Source organism: Emydura macquarii, unplaced genomic scaffold (assembly GCF_026122565.2).
Source record: "Emydura macquarii macquarii isolate MOO-44397 ecotype Brisbane River unplaced genomic scaffold, CSIRO-AGI_Emac_v2 contig_811, whole genome shotgun sequence".
In the NCBI taxonomy this organism is placed as follows: Eukaryota; Metazoa; Chordata; order Testudines; family Chelidae; genus Emydura; species Emydura macquarii.
This window is the reverse complement of record NW_027130948.1, coordinates 1-16,722: the sequence shown is the minus strand read 5'-3', so window position 1 is coordinate 16,722 and position 16,722 is coordinate 1. Positions and strand designations below refer to the sequence as shown.

Here is a 16,722-nt window from a genome sequence, read left to right as displayed (position 1 = left end):
CGCTTCTGGCCTGCCGCTCATGGGGTTGACCCCCAGCAAACACCCCCAATCCCAGATGCAACCCTGGGAACTGCCATTTTACAGGGTTCAGTGCTGTACACTGCACCTGCCAGCTCATTTACATTTGTCCATCCATTTATCAAAGAAATTGATGTGCACCAGCTCTGTCACTCTAAGTGAGGTCTCTGCACACACTCAATCCACATGCACTGCTTTAGATAAAACAAATGTATTAACTACAGCAAGATTTTAAGTGAGCATAAATCAGATTAATATGAATCAAGAGATTAAATCACAATTAACTAAAAGGTAACTCGCATCCTAAATTGGACTTAATATTTCAGTAGCTTTTAACGCTGGGATGTCATCTTACCCACGAGCTGGCTGAGACGAATCTGGAAGCCAGCCCTCCCCCCCCCGCGGGCAGTTTCTCAGCGTCCTTGATGTTGCTATGTAGCTGGATTCCAAGGGAGAGCTCCAGAGACAAAGACGCCTCTCTCTTTTAACAAGTTTCCTCGGCCCCCTGGGGTCAGGTGATTGGCCATGTTTGGAATGGACATGATTTCTTCCACTTCAGCCAAAGTCCTCACCTTCCTCTTCAGCATGGGGCACAGGTCACTTGCTGGTGGATTCGCTGTCCCTTGAAGTCTCTAAATCATGATTTGAGGACTTCAGTAACTCAGTTTTAGGTTAAGGGTCTGTTACAGGAGTGGGTGGGTGAAGTTCTGTGGCCTGCACTGTGCAGGAGGTCAGACTGAATGATCATAATGGTCCCTTCTGACCTTCTAGTCTATGCATCTATAAAGGTACTCAGGCCAGTCCATTGTTCCTGTATACATGCCTTGGCAAGGCTTGGACCTTCACTTTGCTTGGTATTTCCTACGTACACAAATGGCTCCCTCTTTTTCAGTTTCCCCATCATCTTTTCTACTGGAGCAGTTCTTTAGTGCACGTCTTCAGGAGAAACCTGATACAAAATAAAAGTCTGACTGGCACAAAGCAGTTTTCCATCTCATCTAGTGCTCTGTTCCTGTGTCAATGCCTCTTCTTTCAGTGGAAGGGGAATAAAGCCGCCCAAATGGATCAAATGGAAAATATGATGTTGCGGTGGGAAATTCTTTCCCGACTGCCCCAACACCCCTGCCTGGGCTGGTGATCAGCAAAGACCTTGCAGCATGAGGTTCGATGGCCAAGGTAATTGTATCATGTCATTACAGAACCTTTTCTTTGTTCACAAAACCCTCTGGTCCTTTTCTATTTGTTTAGATTTTAAAAGTGCACATAGGGAATCCCATGCACTGGTACAAATTTACAGCCTTACATAATAATCCAAAACATAGAACGAGCTCATCTTGGACCAGCCCTCCATCTGTACAATAAAATTGTGCTCCTATCTCCCTTTAGGTGCTATGAATATTCCACCCTAACCTCTACTCCCTCCCCAATAACTTCCCTAGACCAAGTCTCTCAGCCCTGACCAGAAAACGAAGAATAAAGCTGAGCTTTCAGTATCCTATGGAAATTCAAAGTGTGGCCAGGTATACAACCACCTGGGCTTATCCTGAGCCAGCAACCACCTGGGATTATTCTGAGCCAACAACCACCTGGTATTATCCCATGGTAGTTAGACACTAACTCACTATAGTTGGCAGCTGCTTGGACAAACACATTCAGTTTTGAGTGGCCAGTGTCCTTGCAGAAATGAGCTCTCACCTGAAGTAGGAATTTTGGGGGTGTTGTTATTATCTATACACCCTACTAAATCCATTTAACCACATGCTGAGACTCAAGTGACACATTGGCCAAGATTTTAAAGAATGGTCACAAAGGTTAGCCTCCTAAATCCTTATTTAGGCACCTAGATTAGTGAGCTGGTTTTCACAAGTGCAGCAGCTCCCATTTATATCAATGAGACTACTCACATAGTCGTCGTCAGTGATCCCTCAAGAGTCGAGGATGATCTTTTTCACAGGTTGTATTTTATATGGCTCTTTTGGTGACTGAGGAGTCCGATCCTTGAGCTGCAGACTTTTTGGCAGATGTTGCAGGTGGGGTGTTGGAAGGCAGGGTTGGGCCACAACTGCTGCATGACAATTGTCTGTCCTTTCTTTTCTGGCATTTTTCTGCGGCAAAAGCGACGTGATTTTCCTCAGAAGTGGTCGTTTCCTCTTTGCCAGTTAGCCCTATCTTGGACGACTGTTTCCCAGTGTGTGATGTCGATGCCACATCTCTTGATGTTTATCTTGAGGATGTCTTTAAAGAGTTTCTTTTGACCTCCCTGTTTCCCTTCTGTTTTGATGAGTTGGGCGTAAAACAATTGTTTTGGCAGGTGCGCATCAAGCATGCACACACACTGTCCACTCCACTTCGGCTGATGATGCATAATCAGGGCCTGGACACTGAAGATGTTGGCCTCCATGAGGACACGGACATTAGTGTGGCAATCCTCCCACTTTATGTTGAGGATCTTCAGGTGTTGGTGGGTTGGTGAAAGTTTCCCAGACTGCGTGCTGAAGGATAGAGTTGATGATGTTGTCAGTCACAGATGATTCTAGATTTACAAGCTTTTGGTAGTGTTCCTTCCAGCACTCTTGATGGATTCATTGTCTTTAAGAAGGGTAATACCATCCTCAGATCTCAGCGGTGTGAGGCTACATGAGCTTGGTCTGTATAGGGTCTTTGTCTCACAGAAAAAGCTCCGCATATCATGTCTGTCAGCAAATTGTTGAATTTCTTTTGCTTTGTCCTTCCACCATTTATTTTTGATTTCTCAGATCTTCCTCTGAACCACAGCTTTGAGCTGATGGAGAGAGCTCTGCTTCCAACTGGATAATGGATGGTTTTTCCAGTTGCAGAAAGCTTTCCTCTTTTGGTCCAAGAGGGCTGTGATCTCAATGTTGTTGTCATCAAACCAGTCCTGATGGTGGCATGTAGCAAGGCTGATAGATTCCTCACAAGCTTCATGGATAGTCTGTTTTAGGACTTCCCAGTCTTCTTCAACACTTGTGTTTGTGGTGTCCAGGTGTGCGTATGGTTACTTTTCCACTGAGGTGTACTTGAAAGTTGTCTTGGTGCTCTGAGGAGTCAAGTTGCCATCTAAGTGATTTGGATTGCTTCCTATGTCTCGGTGCAATGCTGATGGACACGACTGACCTCACCAGGTGGTGGTCAGTCCAGCAATCGTTGGCTTCTCTCATAATATAGGTGATTTGGACGTCTCTTAAATCCTGTGTTTTTACAATGGCATAATCCAGGATGTGCCATTGTTTTGAATGGGGGTGTTGCCAAGTTGTTTTATACTTGTTGCTTTGTCTGAAGATTGTGTTTGTGATCACAAGGATGTGCTCTGCACATTTGCTAAGCAGAAAGATGCTGTTGGAATTGATCTTGCCCACTCCTTCCTTCTCAATGGTGCCGTTTCATACATTGGAGTCTCAGCCAACTCTTGTGTTAAAGTCCCTAAAAGGATTATCTTGTCTGATTTTGGAATGGATGACAGAATTCTGTCAAGGTCTTTGTAGAAGGATTCTTTCTATTCTTCTTTAGCATCATGTGTTGGTGCATATGTACTAATGACGGTGACCAATGACTTATTGACCAGTTGGATACGGAGGGGAGCACAGTCAGGTGGCTGATTAGGAAGTTATTGATTGCAAAGCCAACACCATGTATTCACCTGTTGTTTGCTGGTTTCCCTTTCTAGAAGAAAGTATAGGTGCCTTCCTCTTCCTTCAAGTGGCCTTCATCTGCCTGTCTTGTCTCACTGAAAGTGGCGATATCAGTGTCGTACCTCAAGAGTTCTCAGGTTATAATTTCTGATCTGTGTTTGGGTCTTTCAAGTTTTGTATCATCTAGTAGTGTACAGACATTCCAGATGGCAGGTTTTTTGTTTTTGTTTTTCGACTGCATTGGGAGTGATCCCACTGGATGTGGTTATCCAGTCAAGTATGGTTGGTAGCCTATGTTTAGGGAACTTTTTCTAGCCCCTTCCCCATATGGGGTGACCAGAGGGTTTCTGAAAAAGGCCTGCTCAGTTGTGACCACTGCTGCCAAAATGCCCCTTCTATCCCAGTCCAGAAGCACATGACTACCGCCTGCATGTGGGTCTGTGACTAGGGACTCCAGGTGATCACTTCACCTCTCCCTGTCGCCACTCGCCCATTGCTTTAGGACTTTTGTGGATGGGGATGGGGAAATGGTTCTTCCTGCAAAAGAAGTCTGTGCATGAGTAGTTTAGTGTGGAGGAGTTGTTGTGCACCGGCAGCCACACAATTCTTGGTGGAAGAGGCACCTATGTCCAGTGGCAAGGTAGTCTAAGACGATGGAGGTTTCTTTTCCATTGCAGCCTTCATCGGCCTTTGCCGCTGTTGAGAGGTAATCCTCCTTCATCCATCTGCTCTGCAGTTGAGGTCTTTGTGTTGTGTTAGGCTGCACTTTGTCTGGTACCTCGCCTTTGGCCTTGCCGCCATGGGTGACCTTACCAGGAGTTCTAGGCTCCTGATGGCATTGCTCTTAGGGTCTTCAGCACATGCAAGCTTCTCCACCACATCAAGTGGCGGCCCAAGAAGAAGACTCACATAGTAAGATATTACTCAAAGGGAATTAAGGTGACAGCAATGGGGCCTAGGCAATGTGTTTCAAGAATACACTACAACAGGCAGTTTCACAGGTTAATTATTTTTTTAAATGCCTTTTATCAATTCAAAAGACATTGACTTCTGTTTTCCTTCTAGTTGTTGAGTGGGACTGATTGCCCTTCCCTGTCTCATTCAGTAATTTATCACTATCATTATTATATTCTGAGTTCTATATTTCATTGGACTGTTTAATTTCTACAGAACATGTCAAAATTAAACAAAAAAAACAAAAAAAAACCCATATCCAAACTGAGATGCAGTACTTTGTTAGATTGATGAGTCTGGAGAGATTTCTTAGAATGGAGAATTGTCTCCCCAGTGAAATTGTGAAAGCCCCATAATTGAGTCATTTACCTCTAGAAGTGGGAAAATAACAACAACCACACAGGATAGTATATTCGAAGACTAAGCCTGTTTTGGCCAGGAGGAGGACATGGACAAGAGACAACCTAATAAAAGGTCATCTCCAATGCTAATTTGTAGGATCTTAAACCCAACATGGAGAACTTTTGACATCTGGAAAGAAAACGTACATGCTAGAAAGACATGATTACTGGCAGATGAATCTCAAAAGGTTTTGAGGTTTGATCTGGGTAAATAGTGCACTAACAAAACCTGAAATAAAATCAAAGAAAAATTGTCCAAAGCTCCCATTTTATTTTTAAACTGAAGGCTGTCTCTTGTAATCATTTTTAAAATAGATGTGCAAACGAGAAAAAGTTTATGATTAACTCTGATAGGGTTTTGGTTTTTTTTTTTTTTCTCCCTGTGCCTTATAAACACCTATATTTGGATTTTCAAACTTTCCATTGTTTATTTTCCGTCAGTGAAATCCTTGGGCTGGAGATAAGACCAGTCCAGGAGGATAAATATCCAGCAATTCCCTCCTCAAGTCCACAGAGCTGCATTGGAATCCATAGGAAGACCATGAAATACATCCTGGTTGTAGCTTTTCTGGGAGCGGCTGGTAAATTCATTTTTATTGTACTTTACAGTGAAGTTTAGATGTGATGGAAGGTGCCAGGTTCCGTCCTGCTGGAGGGTGAAGTCCTGCTTTATCCCCCAAATTGTCAAGACAGCAGCGGTGCAATCTGCCTTCACCTCCAAATGTGCACACGCTCTGACCCTCACCTCATGGGCTAATTGTCACAGTGTTTGATTGTAATATAGAGACATGGGAAATAGAAGCTGGACTGAGTGAGTCCCACAGCCTGATTTCATAGAGCAGCCAACAAAAAGCCATCATCTGTGGAGACCTTTTGGCCACCACTGGCTTGAGTGTGGAGCAGAGCCAGTGTCCTACATATGAGCGGCTTCATATCCCACTCCCAGTCCCTCATCCAGACTGGCCCCATGGTCCCCATGGTTGATATTGATTTCCATCTTCCTCTTTCACACAGTTGCCTTCCCACTCGATGACGCCGATGATGACAAGATCGTAGGAGGCTACACATGCCCAAAGAACTCTTTGCCCTACCAGGCGTCCCTGAACATCGGTTACCACTTCTGTGGGGGTTCCCTTATCCACCGCCAATGGGTCGTCTCAGCCGCTCACTGCTACAAATCGTGAGTAGAGAATATTTGTGCTGTTAATTAAACTACTGCTTCTCCTCCAGCCCTATTGCCCCTGTTCGCTCTGAGAGTGTCAGATCTGATTAGCTAAGCAAGGGTCAGGCCCAAGCAGGTGGAAGACTGTCATAGAATCCTAGAAGATTAGGTTGGAAGGGACCTCAGGAGGTAATGTGGTACAACCCCCTGCTCCAAGCAGGACCAACCCCAGCTAAATCACCCCAGCCAGGGCGTTGTCAAGCCGCACATAAGGAATGCCTCAGTCAAGGAATGCCTCAGTCCTTCAGGAAGTGAAGTTGATTTCTCAGGAGAAGTTCTGGTTTACGTATCAGCACTGACCACGGTGTTGTAGCCTAGCATTAGAAGAGGGTTCAGTGCTGTATGAGGTGATGATTCAGTACTGGGTGACCTTTTTTCCGAGTTAGTACTAAATCCAATGCCCTAGCATGAGGAATCTGTCCTGATGACCATCGATGGGGATGTCTACACTTCGAGCTGGAGGCATTATTCCCAGCTCAAGGAGACATATATGCTAAAAATAGGAAGGGCTAGCCCCCTCCCCAAGCACTTACCGTTCTGAGACCATAGGCACATATTCGGGGCTGCTAGTCCTACCCATCACTTGCACAGCCATGGCTACACTCTTACTTTTAGCACGCTCGCTCGATTACAGCTAGCACAAGTGTGTCTCCCTGCACTTGGAATCACCCCTCCAGCTCAAAGTGTAGGGATGCCCTATAAGGGTCTAGTAATTTCTGGAAATCTCTTTATTGCCTTCTGGAGGGAACTGGCTTTGGGGGAGTTGGAAAATGGAGCAAAGTTGCAGAAAGTGGAATGATGGGCCAACAAAGAATGAATGAATAGCAGAGCAGAGCAGAATGGGCATCTCTGCACCACTGTACACATTCTTGGGATGCCAAAGCACTTTGCCTGGGACTGTGTGCCACCATTCTTTTCTAAGAACTCACCTGCCGCCTTGTTAGAGCCTGTTTTCTTGACTGGGAGTGTGTGGCGGGGCAGGGGGAAATGGTGTAATGGGGACACCAGGGTTTTCCCAGACCATTTCTGTAACTCACCTTGAGATTTTTAACTTGCACAATGCCCGATTGTCAGACATCTTCACTGCGGGGCAGCTCCTACAACAGTGCAGTACCCACTGCTTCTTCAGAGCTGCCTTGTAGAGCCATCACTGATTGGCAACCCACCAAAGAGGAGTAGGTTGGAGCTCAGTGTACTGTCTCCTCCTTTGCGCCATGCAGCTCCCTCTTATCCCAGTAAGAATAGCACTTTTCACTTCTACAGCACCTCTGCCCGGGAAGCTCAAAACTCCTGGATTAAGCCTCCAAACCCCCTTTTTAGAAACAGGAAAAAATGAAGTACGGAGAGATATATGCAGAGCTGACCAAATTTTTCAAATGTCTCTAGTTCTGTGATGTGTGCAGAGAGGCTTAGCCCAGCTGGACTCTCACCCAGTCTCCTCTCCCAGCTCCCCATGTCATGCTTCACCCACAGCGGTGCTCCCAGGACTGGCTGGCACTGTTGGGTTGGGAATGAGTCTAAATCCTAGTGTGTGAACTCGAAGCCAGAGAGATAAACAGTGAAGTAGAGCAACTGAGACTTTAGTGCTGGTGCTGATGGCAACTGTAGAGTGATGGTGCAGGTCGTTATGCTGCTGATGATGATGATGAACAATGATGGTGCTGGTGAGTATGCTGTTATTCCTTCCTGCTTTCCAGATCTCTCCAGGTGAGGCTTGGGGAACACAACCTGGCAGTCAATGAAGGCACTGAGCAGTACATTAACTCAGCCAAAGTCATCCGTCACCCCAGCTACAATTCCAGGCTTCTGGACAATGACATCATGCTCATCAAGCTGGCCAGTGCAGCCACCCTGAACTCCTACGTCAACACAATCGCTCTGCCGTCCAGCTGTGTGGCCACTGGCACCCAGTGCCTGATCTCTGGCTGGGGCAACACACTCAGCAGCGGCAGTGAGTGCTCTTTTGGAGTGTAGCGTTTCTCTGGGCCCTGGAGACCCTTATTGCCCCAGGACTGGGCACAAGGGAGGAGAGTCTGGGGAAGGGAGAGCACTTGTAGGGGATGTGGGGACTCATGGCTCACAGGGAAAAACCTGTGGGGAACAGGGGCCCTTTATCTGAGTTAAGCATGTTCAGTTCTAATATCCCTGATTTTTGCTTGTTCTCTATTATTGGCATGGGGCACGCTGAAGTACCGAACATGTTTCTCTGTGATATTCAGGAGGAATCCCTCCATCACCATTATTTGGGATATTGAATGGGCCAGATCCTGAGAGGTGCTGAGCATCCACCGCCCCCCCTCCTCCCCGAGCTCAATGGACTCAGTGGGTTCTCCACACCTCTAAGCTCAATATTTTAATTTAAGATAATTATGCTATAACTCAATTTTTATACATTTTATTTTACTGCCCTGGAGGGCAGGAAGGGGGATGGACAGAATGAGCCAGAATGATATCTGCTTACTGACCCATAGCTACACTACCACCCATTATTCCAGAGTGGTCCAACTGGTCCTTCCATTCACTGGGTTTCTCTGATCCATAATAATTGGTGCTACTCTTGTCCTAGTCCAATTGGCTGCTCATTTTCTGGAATCCAGAGAGTTTAAACTAGATGTTGTGTATGGTATCAGGATGAACAAATCCCCAGTTGTGGATTCTGAGCCATCTGGAGAAAGGGAGTCCCTATGCTATGATAGCTAGCTTTGTGGGAAAGCTGGGAGCTGCTAGAGAAAAGACCAGGGGGACAAACATGCTGCTTACAGAGAGGAAACTGCTCCTGTTATTGAAAGGGCACTTGTAATTTCACAGTGAATTCAAGCATTTCCTTTATTAATTTGTCTTCTCTTGTAGCTAACTACCCTGACCTCCTGCAGTGCCTGAAAGCTCCTGTCCTGTCCTCCAGCCAGTGCAGCAACGCCTATCCAGGGCAAATCACTAGCAACATGATCTGTATAGGATACCTGGAGGGAGGCAAAGATTCCTGCCAGGTAAAACAGCTCCCCCACACCTCCCACCTGTCTCTGCCTTCCAACCCAACCCCACTCAGCCTTCTGCAAAATAGGTATCGCACATGATTAGTTCTTGCCTGAAGGAATGGCTGATATATTGCCGAATCTTCATCCATTTCCTAGTTGGAGACTTCTCCTGACCTCGTAACACACTATTTTTAGTGGTGCTTCTTGGCCCTGTTTTTGTCAGTCTCAGCAGAGGCCTAGGACTGACATTTTATTTAGTCAGTTAGACTAAAATTTTCAATATTAGTCTTGGACTTTGAATGCCTCCATTTTTTGGATGTCAGACTTGAGGCTCCTTGGCCCTGGATTTCAAAAGCAATGAACACCAGCTGCTCCAACTCAGCCTTTAAAAGATGCAGGTGCTTAGAATATATTAAATCAGTATCAAGGTGTCTTGAGGTGGGTCCCCAAAGCAGAGACATACAAAATCAATGGCTGCTCTTGAAATGTTGACTCTGTGGGTTGTTCTGAGGGGTTGCTCTGGGGGTTGTTCACAATGTTACATCATCATGTGAACTCAGCCCGACAGACACATGAGTGGATTGATCCTCACAATACATATGTACTGATGGGACATTGAAGCATAGGGTGATTAGAAAGCCCTATTCTCAGCTCAACTTCTCTTGCGGTCAATGGCAGCCTGCAAATCAGTATGTGGATGAGAAGGGAAGTTCCTGGAAGAATTATGAGCACTACTCAGTTCTCCTAGTTCCCAGCCAAGTACTTGAACCTGCAGATTGACCTTTGTCACTAACGTATGAAAAACAAACTCCCTTTTGGCACTTAGCTATGGTGTCTCCAGGCTGCAGCACATTAACATGAGACATGGCGGATTTGTGTGAAGCTGCCTGTGCCATAGCTCCTCTGTGAAGAAACAGAACATTCCATCCTTGGCTTTTCATCTGGCACCTTTCACTTAGAATTTGACATAGTGCTGATTTCATGTCAATCTTTATCAAACTGCCCCTCTCATGACCAGACTGTCCATAAACCACCAAAAGGATCTGGCATTTCTGTTACTTTGTCAAAAAGGCAGAATAGGTCCCTAGACACTAGGAGGTTTCAAAAGTACATGGTTTATCCCCTCTTGATTGTAATGCCTGCTAAATACCATTTCACAATCTTTGTTGCAGGGGGATTCTGGTGGCCCAGTAGTCTGCAATGGGCAGCTCCAGGGGATTGTCTCCTGGGGAATTGGTTGTGCACAGAAAGGCTACCCCGGAGTCTACACTAAAGTCTGTAACTATGTCTCCTGGATCCAAAGTACCATCGCTGCCAACTGAGATGCTCTTGTTCCACATGGCCAGTGTTACCTTCCACACCCCATTTCCTCAGCCATGGATTAGACTTTCCAACTCTACAGAATAAATAGTTTGATGCAACATTGTGTTTGTGTAAATGTTCTTTGTCTGTTTCTCTGCATGGTAACAGGTAACCTCACTGAGAATAAAAGTCAGCACATATTTTTATATTGCTGTCCAGATGGAAGGTTCTCAAAACACTTTACAATCTGTGTTTCTAGGATTCACTCAGTCAGTTTTGAAGTGCAACCACTTCTGGTGTGGAATGCAGAAGCAGTTTAACAACACTCAGTCTGGCTAATGCTGCACAATTGTTTAAGAGAACAGCTGAAGAAGAAAACTTTATCCAAGTGAAAATAAAGTGGGCATCATACACTGCTAAAAGAGCTGGAATATGTCCAGCTTTCCCGGGCTAATCCCCCTCTGGTCACAAAAGGTGCTGTGGGGTTGCTTATGACTCTGAATGTTCAGAGCTTTGGTTTATGTCTTATCTGAACGTGGCAGCCTCTACAGCGCTGGACTCACTAGTACCATTCCGCAGTACTAGAGCAGTGCTAATTCTGAGGGGAGGGTGCCCCTACTGACTCACCCTCAGCACAGCATGCCGCATAGCATGCCTAGCACCATGCAGGAGCACTTGGGCTAGTGTGGGGTCTGAAGGAAGAATGCCCTCCCTTGAGTGTACAACGCTAACACCACTCACCGCTCAGGGCCATCCAACAGCTTGACAGATGAAAGGAGAAGCGACAAAGTCAGTCCGTCAGTGATGTTCAGCAACAGCCTGGGTAAAGAGCGTCCTGCACAGGCAGCAAACCTTCGCACACTGGCTGCAGGCCCACTTTGTCAGATGGAAGGTGAAGCACACTCTGCCTCCTGGCTCACCTGTGGGCCTCAGCCTGGGCTCTCTGTGGTGGCTGCACCAATCTTAACCCGGCTGCCCCAAACTGAAGGATTTTCCCAGTCGTCAGTAGGAATGCTGAATTTCTTCAGGCCTTCTTCTGTCGCGGGTGATTCTTAAGTTGGCCGTAGAGCACAGTCTTCGCAGACGATCTTAAGGCATGCGCTCCACTTGTCCCAACCAGTGAAGCCTATGAACATCCAGCATAGTCTGCATAGACTGCAGACCAGTTCTCTCATGGATCTCGTTACTGGCGAGCCATTGGTCTGAAGTAACTCCAAGAATTTTTCTGAGATGGGAACTGTACAATCTCTGCTCCTGCTTGGAGTACGTAACCCATCTTTCACAATCATAGAGGAGGATAGTAAGGACACAAGCCTAATAAACAGACACCTTTGTGTTCAGGTTAGCAACATGTCATTTCAAACACTTGAGGTAAGTTTGCCAAAGGTAACAGAAGCTTTGCCAATTCTGGCATCAAGTTCCCTATCAAAGTTAAGTGAGCTGGTGAAAATTGAGCCGAGATAGCAGAAGTGATCCACGTTGTCCAGAACTTCATTACTGACATAGATTTTAAGTGAAATGTTGATACCTTGTGATGTGACAACTGTTTTCTTGATACTGATTACCATGCCGAACTTTGCCTGCAATATCAATGCCCAGCTGATGTAGTTCTCTATCAATTCTGGCTGTTTTCAGAAGTTCATAGTTTTCCAGTTCAAGTCCAGTTAACATAGTGCGAATGTTTCAACAAGTAATGGTTAATTTAGAGCCTGCAAAGAAGTTAGAAGGAAGCTTTTTTAGCTCACCTGATCTAAAGCCTTCCCCAAATTGGGGCAAGCAGGCCATCCTTAAATCGGGCAGCTTGGACATCTGAGCTGTTGCCAAACACCTGGATCCTTCCCCATCAGAACAAGCAACCATTGAGCACAGACCCTCGACACGTACACCTAGGCAAAACAAAGAAGGAAGGGGTTGCCATAGGCCCTCTTCCCTCTCTGTCGGCAGATACTATAGAACTCCAATGGCAAGACGAAGGTCAAGATGATGGGTATCGGCCTGCTGCAGCTGCTAGCCAGAGCACCACTCCAAGCTGAAGAAAGTGCCTGCCTTATGGCATCCACAACTGTGCCTTTTCTACCTGGGTACAGTCCCAATAGTGTGAATACCACTGGGCAACAGAATTCAGGCTCATCTGCTTTTCTGGGGACTTTTCTTTCACCCAGGGGGTTTGTGAGCCGGTGGCATGGCCTGGCCGGGGCATTGTGACCCTTCCTCAGGCCCAGGCTCTGAGGAAGGCCACAGCACCTTCATCTGGGGGAATAAACGGTGCCAGTTACAAGTCTTTAGCCCCGGCCCCAAACAGGGCAGGTTTCCTTCCCAATCTGTAGCCCTTGGGCCCTCCCATAGGGCAGGGCTGATTTGGGATCTGTACCCCAGCCTTCCAAGAAGCGGGGCGGTCAAGCAGTCTACTAATCCCCCGCCCTGCCCACAGGTGGGCTAGCAAGTGGTCTGGTGCCCCCGGCCCTCAGGCAGGCAGGCAGGGCTAGCAGCACTCCATATCCTCTGTAACGTAAGCTCAGAGGATGTCAGGCACTCCCAGGGTGGTTAGAGAAGGGGGGAGGGAGACACACCAGCCCCAAGCACCCCAAATCCCTCTGGCTGGGTGGTGTCATGGCCAGCTGCACCCCAACTCCTGCCTGCTTCAACAGAGAGGCAGCCAGCTGAGACTGCCATGCCATCACTGCCAGGGCCAGGCCCACGTGAGCGGGATGCAGCAGGAGGGGATGGAGCATGGGCAGGGCCACGTCTGCCTTTACATACCCAGCGCCCATGGGCCCCAGAAATGCCTCTGTCTCTCCACTCGAGTCAGTACTCTACTCAGCATAGCATTCTTCTTAGAGTGCCTGTGAAGAGTCTTCCTCCTGGTTCCCTCTCCTGACAACAGTAGCTCCTTTAGCTCACTAATGATGTTCACCCCTAGAATCCCTGGGACTCCTCCTCCCACGTGACTTCCTTCTGAGGCTTTGTCTTTCAGAATGAAGATGCATTTTCCTGGCAGTTGTCTGACCCATCATGTTCTCTGTGTCTGCTTCCAGGCATCCACCACAGGGATTGCTATTCCATTAGCTGCTGTGAGACATACAAACCATGGGCTGGACATGGGCGGCTTCTTATCCTTCAAATACTTTTGAAAATGTGACTCAGTAATGACTTCTGAGCCAGTCTCGAACAAACAGCTAGTCTTTACACCTGCTATAAGTACTTCAGCAGTTGCTCTCCAAATGCTCACTCACAGAAGTTGCTCACAGATATACTGGCACTGTCCGAGTTCCTTTCAGCACTGTATGCAGACTGATTTTCCATCAAGGTCAGGCCTAAGAAACCTTCTCCCACTGCTTGTACCAGTTGGTTCTGGACACTGTGTGATCAGTGCGGATACCAATGAGACATGGGACGCCCGATTTGCAGATCAATAAGGCTTAATGTGCAAGGTTTTCTATAAATATACTAGTTAGATACAAAGCCTAAAATTCACTACAATATCTCATACTCACTAAGCCTGGAGAGCTAAGCAGTTACTCAGAAGGCTTTACACAGGAATGGCTTTCTTCAGGGCCCCGCCAGGGAGTCAGTGGATCCTCTAATCCGACTGGGAGAACCCCCCACGGAGTCAGGTGTTGATGGAGCGCCCTCCTTTGTCTAAGTGGTGACTTCTTATAGCCTTCCATAAACTACCTTCACCTAATTATCTCTCTCATTATCATATATGCTAATTACCTACATTGGCTTTCCACCCTTAACTACATTTCATTCTCACCATGATAATTGGGGTTGTCAGAACGACATCTGGTGATAGGAAGGGTGGAGTAAAAGTATGCCCCTTGGCAATAAAACAGTGTACCCCAGACGTTGAAGGATAACATCTTGTTCCCATCACTGTTATCTATGTGCAGCTGCTAGCAAACAGTATCTGTATTTTGTCTTTTTCTGATCTCCTTCTTGTTACGATCTTGTTATGTTCTTGTTATGATCTTGTTATGATTTAATCTTGTTATGATCTCCTTCTTTGAGAAGATAACAGATTTCTTAGACAAAGGGAATTCAGTGGATCTAATTTACCTAGATTTTAGTAAGGCATTTGATATGGTTCCACATGGGGAATTATTAGTTAAATTGGAAAAGATGGGGATTAATATGAAAATTGAAAGGTGGATAAGGAACTGGTTAAAGGGGAGACTACAACGGGTCATACTGAAAGGTGAACTGTCAGGCTGGAGGGAGGGAAGTGACTAGTGGATTTCCTCAGGGATCGGTCTTGGGACCAATCGTATTTAATCTTTTTATCACTGACCTTGGCACAAAAAGCGGGAGTGTGCTAATAAAGTCTGCAGATGACACAAAGTTGGGAGATATTGCCAATACAGAGAAGGATCAGGATATCATACAGGAAGATCTGGATGACCTTGTAAACTGGAGTAATAGAAATAGGATGAAATTTAATAGTGGAAAATGCATTGAGGGACTAATAAAAAAAATTTTTGCTATAAAATGGGGACACAACTGTTGGAAGTGACAGAGGAGGAGGAGAAGGACCTGGGCGTATTGGTTGATCACAGGATGACTATGAGCCGCCAATATGATGTGGCTGTGAAAAAAGCTAATGCGGTCCTAGGATGCAGCAGGCGGGGTATCTCCAGTATAGACAGGGAGGTGTCAGTACCATTATACAAGGAGCTGGTGAAACCTCATCTGGAATACTGTGTGCAGTTCTGGTCTCCCATGTTTAAGAAAGATGAATTCAAACTGGAACAGGTGCAGAGAAGGCCTACTAGGATGATCCATGGAATGGAAAACCTGTTTTATGAGAGGAGATTCAAAGAGCTTGGCTTGTTTAGCATAACCACAAGAAGGCTGAGGGGGATATGATTGCTGTCTATAAATACAGCAAAGGGATAAATACCAGGGAGGGAGAGGAATTATTTAAGTTCAGCGCCAATGTGGACACAGAAAGAAATGGCTATAAACTAGCCAGAAGGAAGTTTAGACTTGAAATTAGATGCAGGTTTTGAACCATCGGAGGAGTGAAGCTCTGGAAGAGCCTTCCAAGGGGAGCAGTGGGGGGAAAAAACCTAACTGGCTTCAAGACTGAGTTTGATAAGTTTAAGGAGGGGATGGTCTGACGGGACAGCCTAGTCTGGCAATTAACTGATCTTTGATTACTAGTGGTAGATATGCCCAATAACCTGTGATGGGATGTTAGATGGGGCGGGTTCTGAGTTACTACAGAGAATTGTTTCTGGGTATCTGGCTGGTGAGTCTTGCCCACATGCTCAGGGTTTAGCTGATCACCATATTTGGGTTTGGGAAAGAATTTTCCCTCAGAGCAGATTGGCAGAGGCCCTGGGGTTTTTTGCTTTCCTCTGTAGCATAGGGAAAGTGTCATATGCTGGTGGATTCTCTGGTGGATTCTCTGTACCATGAAGTCTTTAAACCATGATTTGAGGACTTCAGTAACTCAGCCAGAGGTAATGGGTCTATTACAGGAGTGGGTGGGTGAGGTTCTGTGGCCTGCATTGCGGCAGAAGGTCAGACTAGATGATCAAAACGGTCCCTTCTGACATTAAAGTCTGAGTCTATGAGTATGTGAGAACAGGAAGCCTGCACTGCTCAGCCTCTGGCTAACTAAAGGGTTTGGCTTCCAGGGTTCATGGTCAGGCAGCCTTCATTGTTGTTAAAAGCCTAAGTGACATCTCTGTCTCCGTGACACCATTTCTCTGTGTGGCTGGGCCTGAGGTGTGTGTGTTGTGAGGGGCATGGGGTGAGCAGCACTGCTGGGTTTTTGCACAGCTGTGAGGCACGACGCTCTCACTGTGCTTTGCTAGCTGCACAGAAATACACTGCAGTGTCTTCAGCCGTCACCGGACTGATGATCAGGGAGTTGTTCAGGATTGCTGGACGTGACACTTTGTATCTGGTTTTGAACTGTTCTTCTATTTCTGCTTGATTCTCCCGTGTGGAGAAGGCTATTAATTGCAGCTGCCTCTCTGCACCCTTCTTCTGCTGATACCACTGGACGATATAGTAGGAGGGGTCATCATGTTCACATGGGATACTGCCATTGCTACCGATACGGATGGCTATAAACTTCTCCTTTTGCGTCACTGTCACCCCACTGCAAAGACCTACAAAAGAGAGTGAAGGGGCTGAGTGAACGAGGGCACTGATGGATGGAAAACCTCTCACCTGGTCTACGTGCATTT

The 16,722-nt window shown here is 46.4% G+C and overlaps 1 protein-coding gene and 1 gene segment (V, D, J or C); one reads left to right on the top strand and one right to left on the bottom strand.

Moving 5' to 3' along the window:
- Positions 1-5,564: 5,564 nt before the first annotated feature.
- LOC137149694 (trypsin I-P38-like) lies at positions 5,565-10,641 on the top strand. Its single transcript, XM_067543240.1, has 5 exons — positions 5,565-5,604; positions 6,038-6,203; positions 7,943-8,196; positions 9,096-9,232; positions 10,393-10,641. The coding sequence occupies exons 1-5, from the start codon at positions 5,565-5,567 to the stop codon at positions 10,540-10,542; spliced, it is 747 nt and encodes a 248-aa protein (XP_067399341.1). The 3' UTR covers positions 10,543-10,641.
- A 5,686-nt stretch (positions 10,642-16,327) lies between these two features.
- On the bottom strand, positions 16,328-16,644 carry LOC137149693 (T-cell receptor beta chain V region PHDS203-like; the record flags this gene model as incomplete). The annotated part of the segment is given in 1 exon segment: positions 16,328-16,644. A coding segment is annotated over 1 exon segment (317 nt), but the record flags the coding sequence as incomplete, so codon positions are not given.
- Positions 16,645-16,722: the final 78 nt, after the last annotated feature.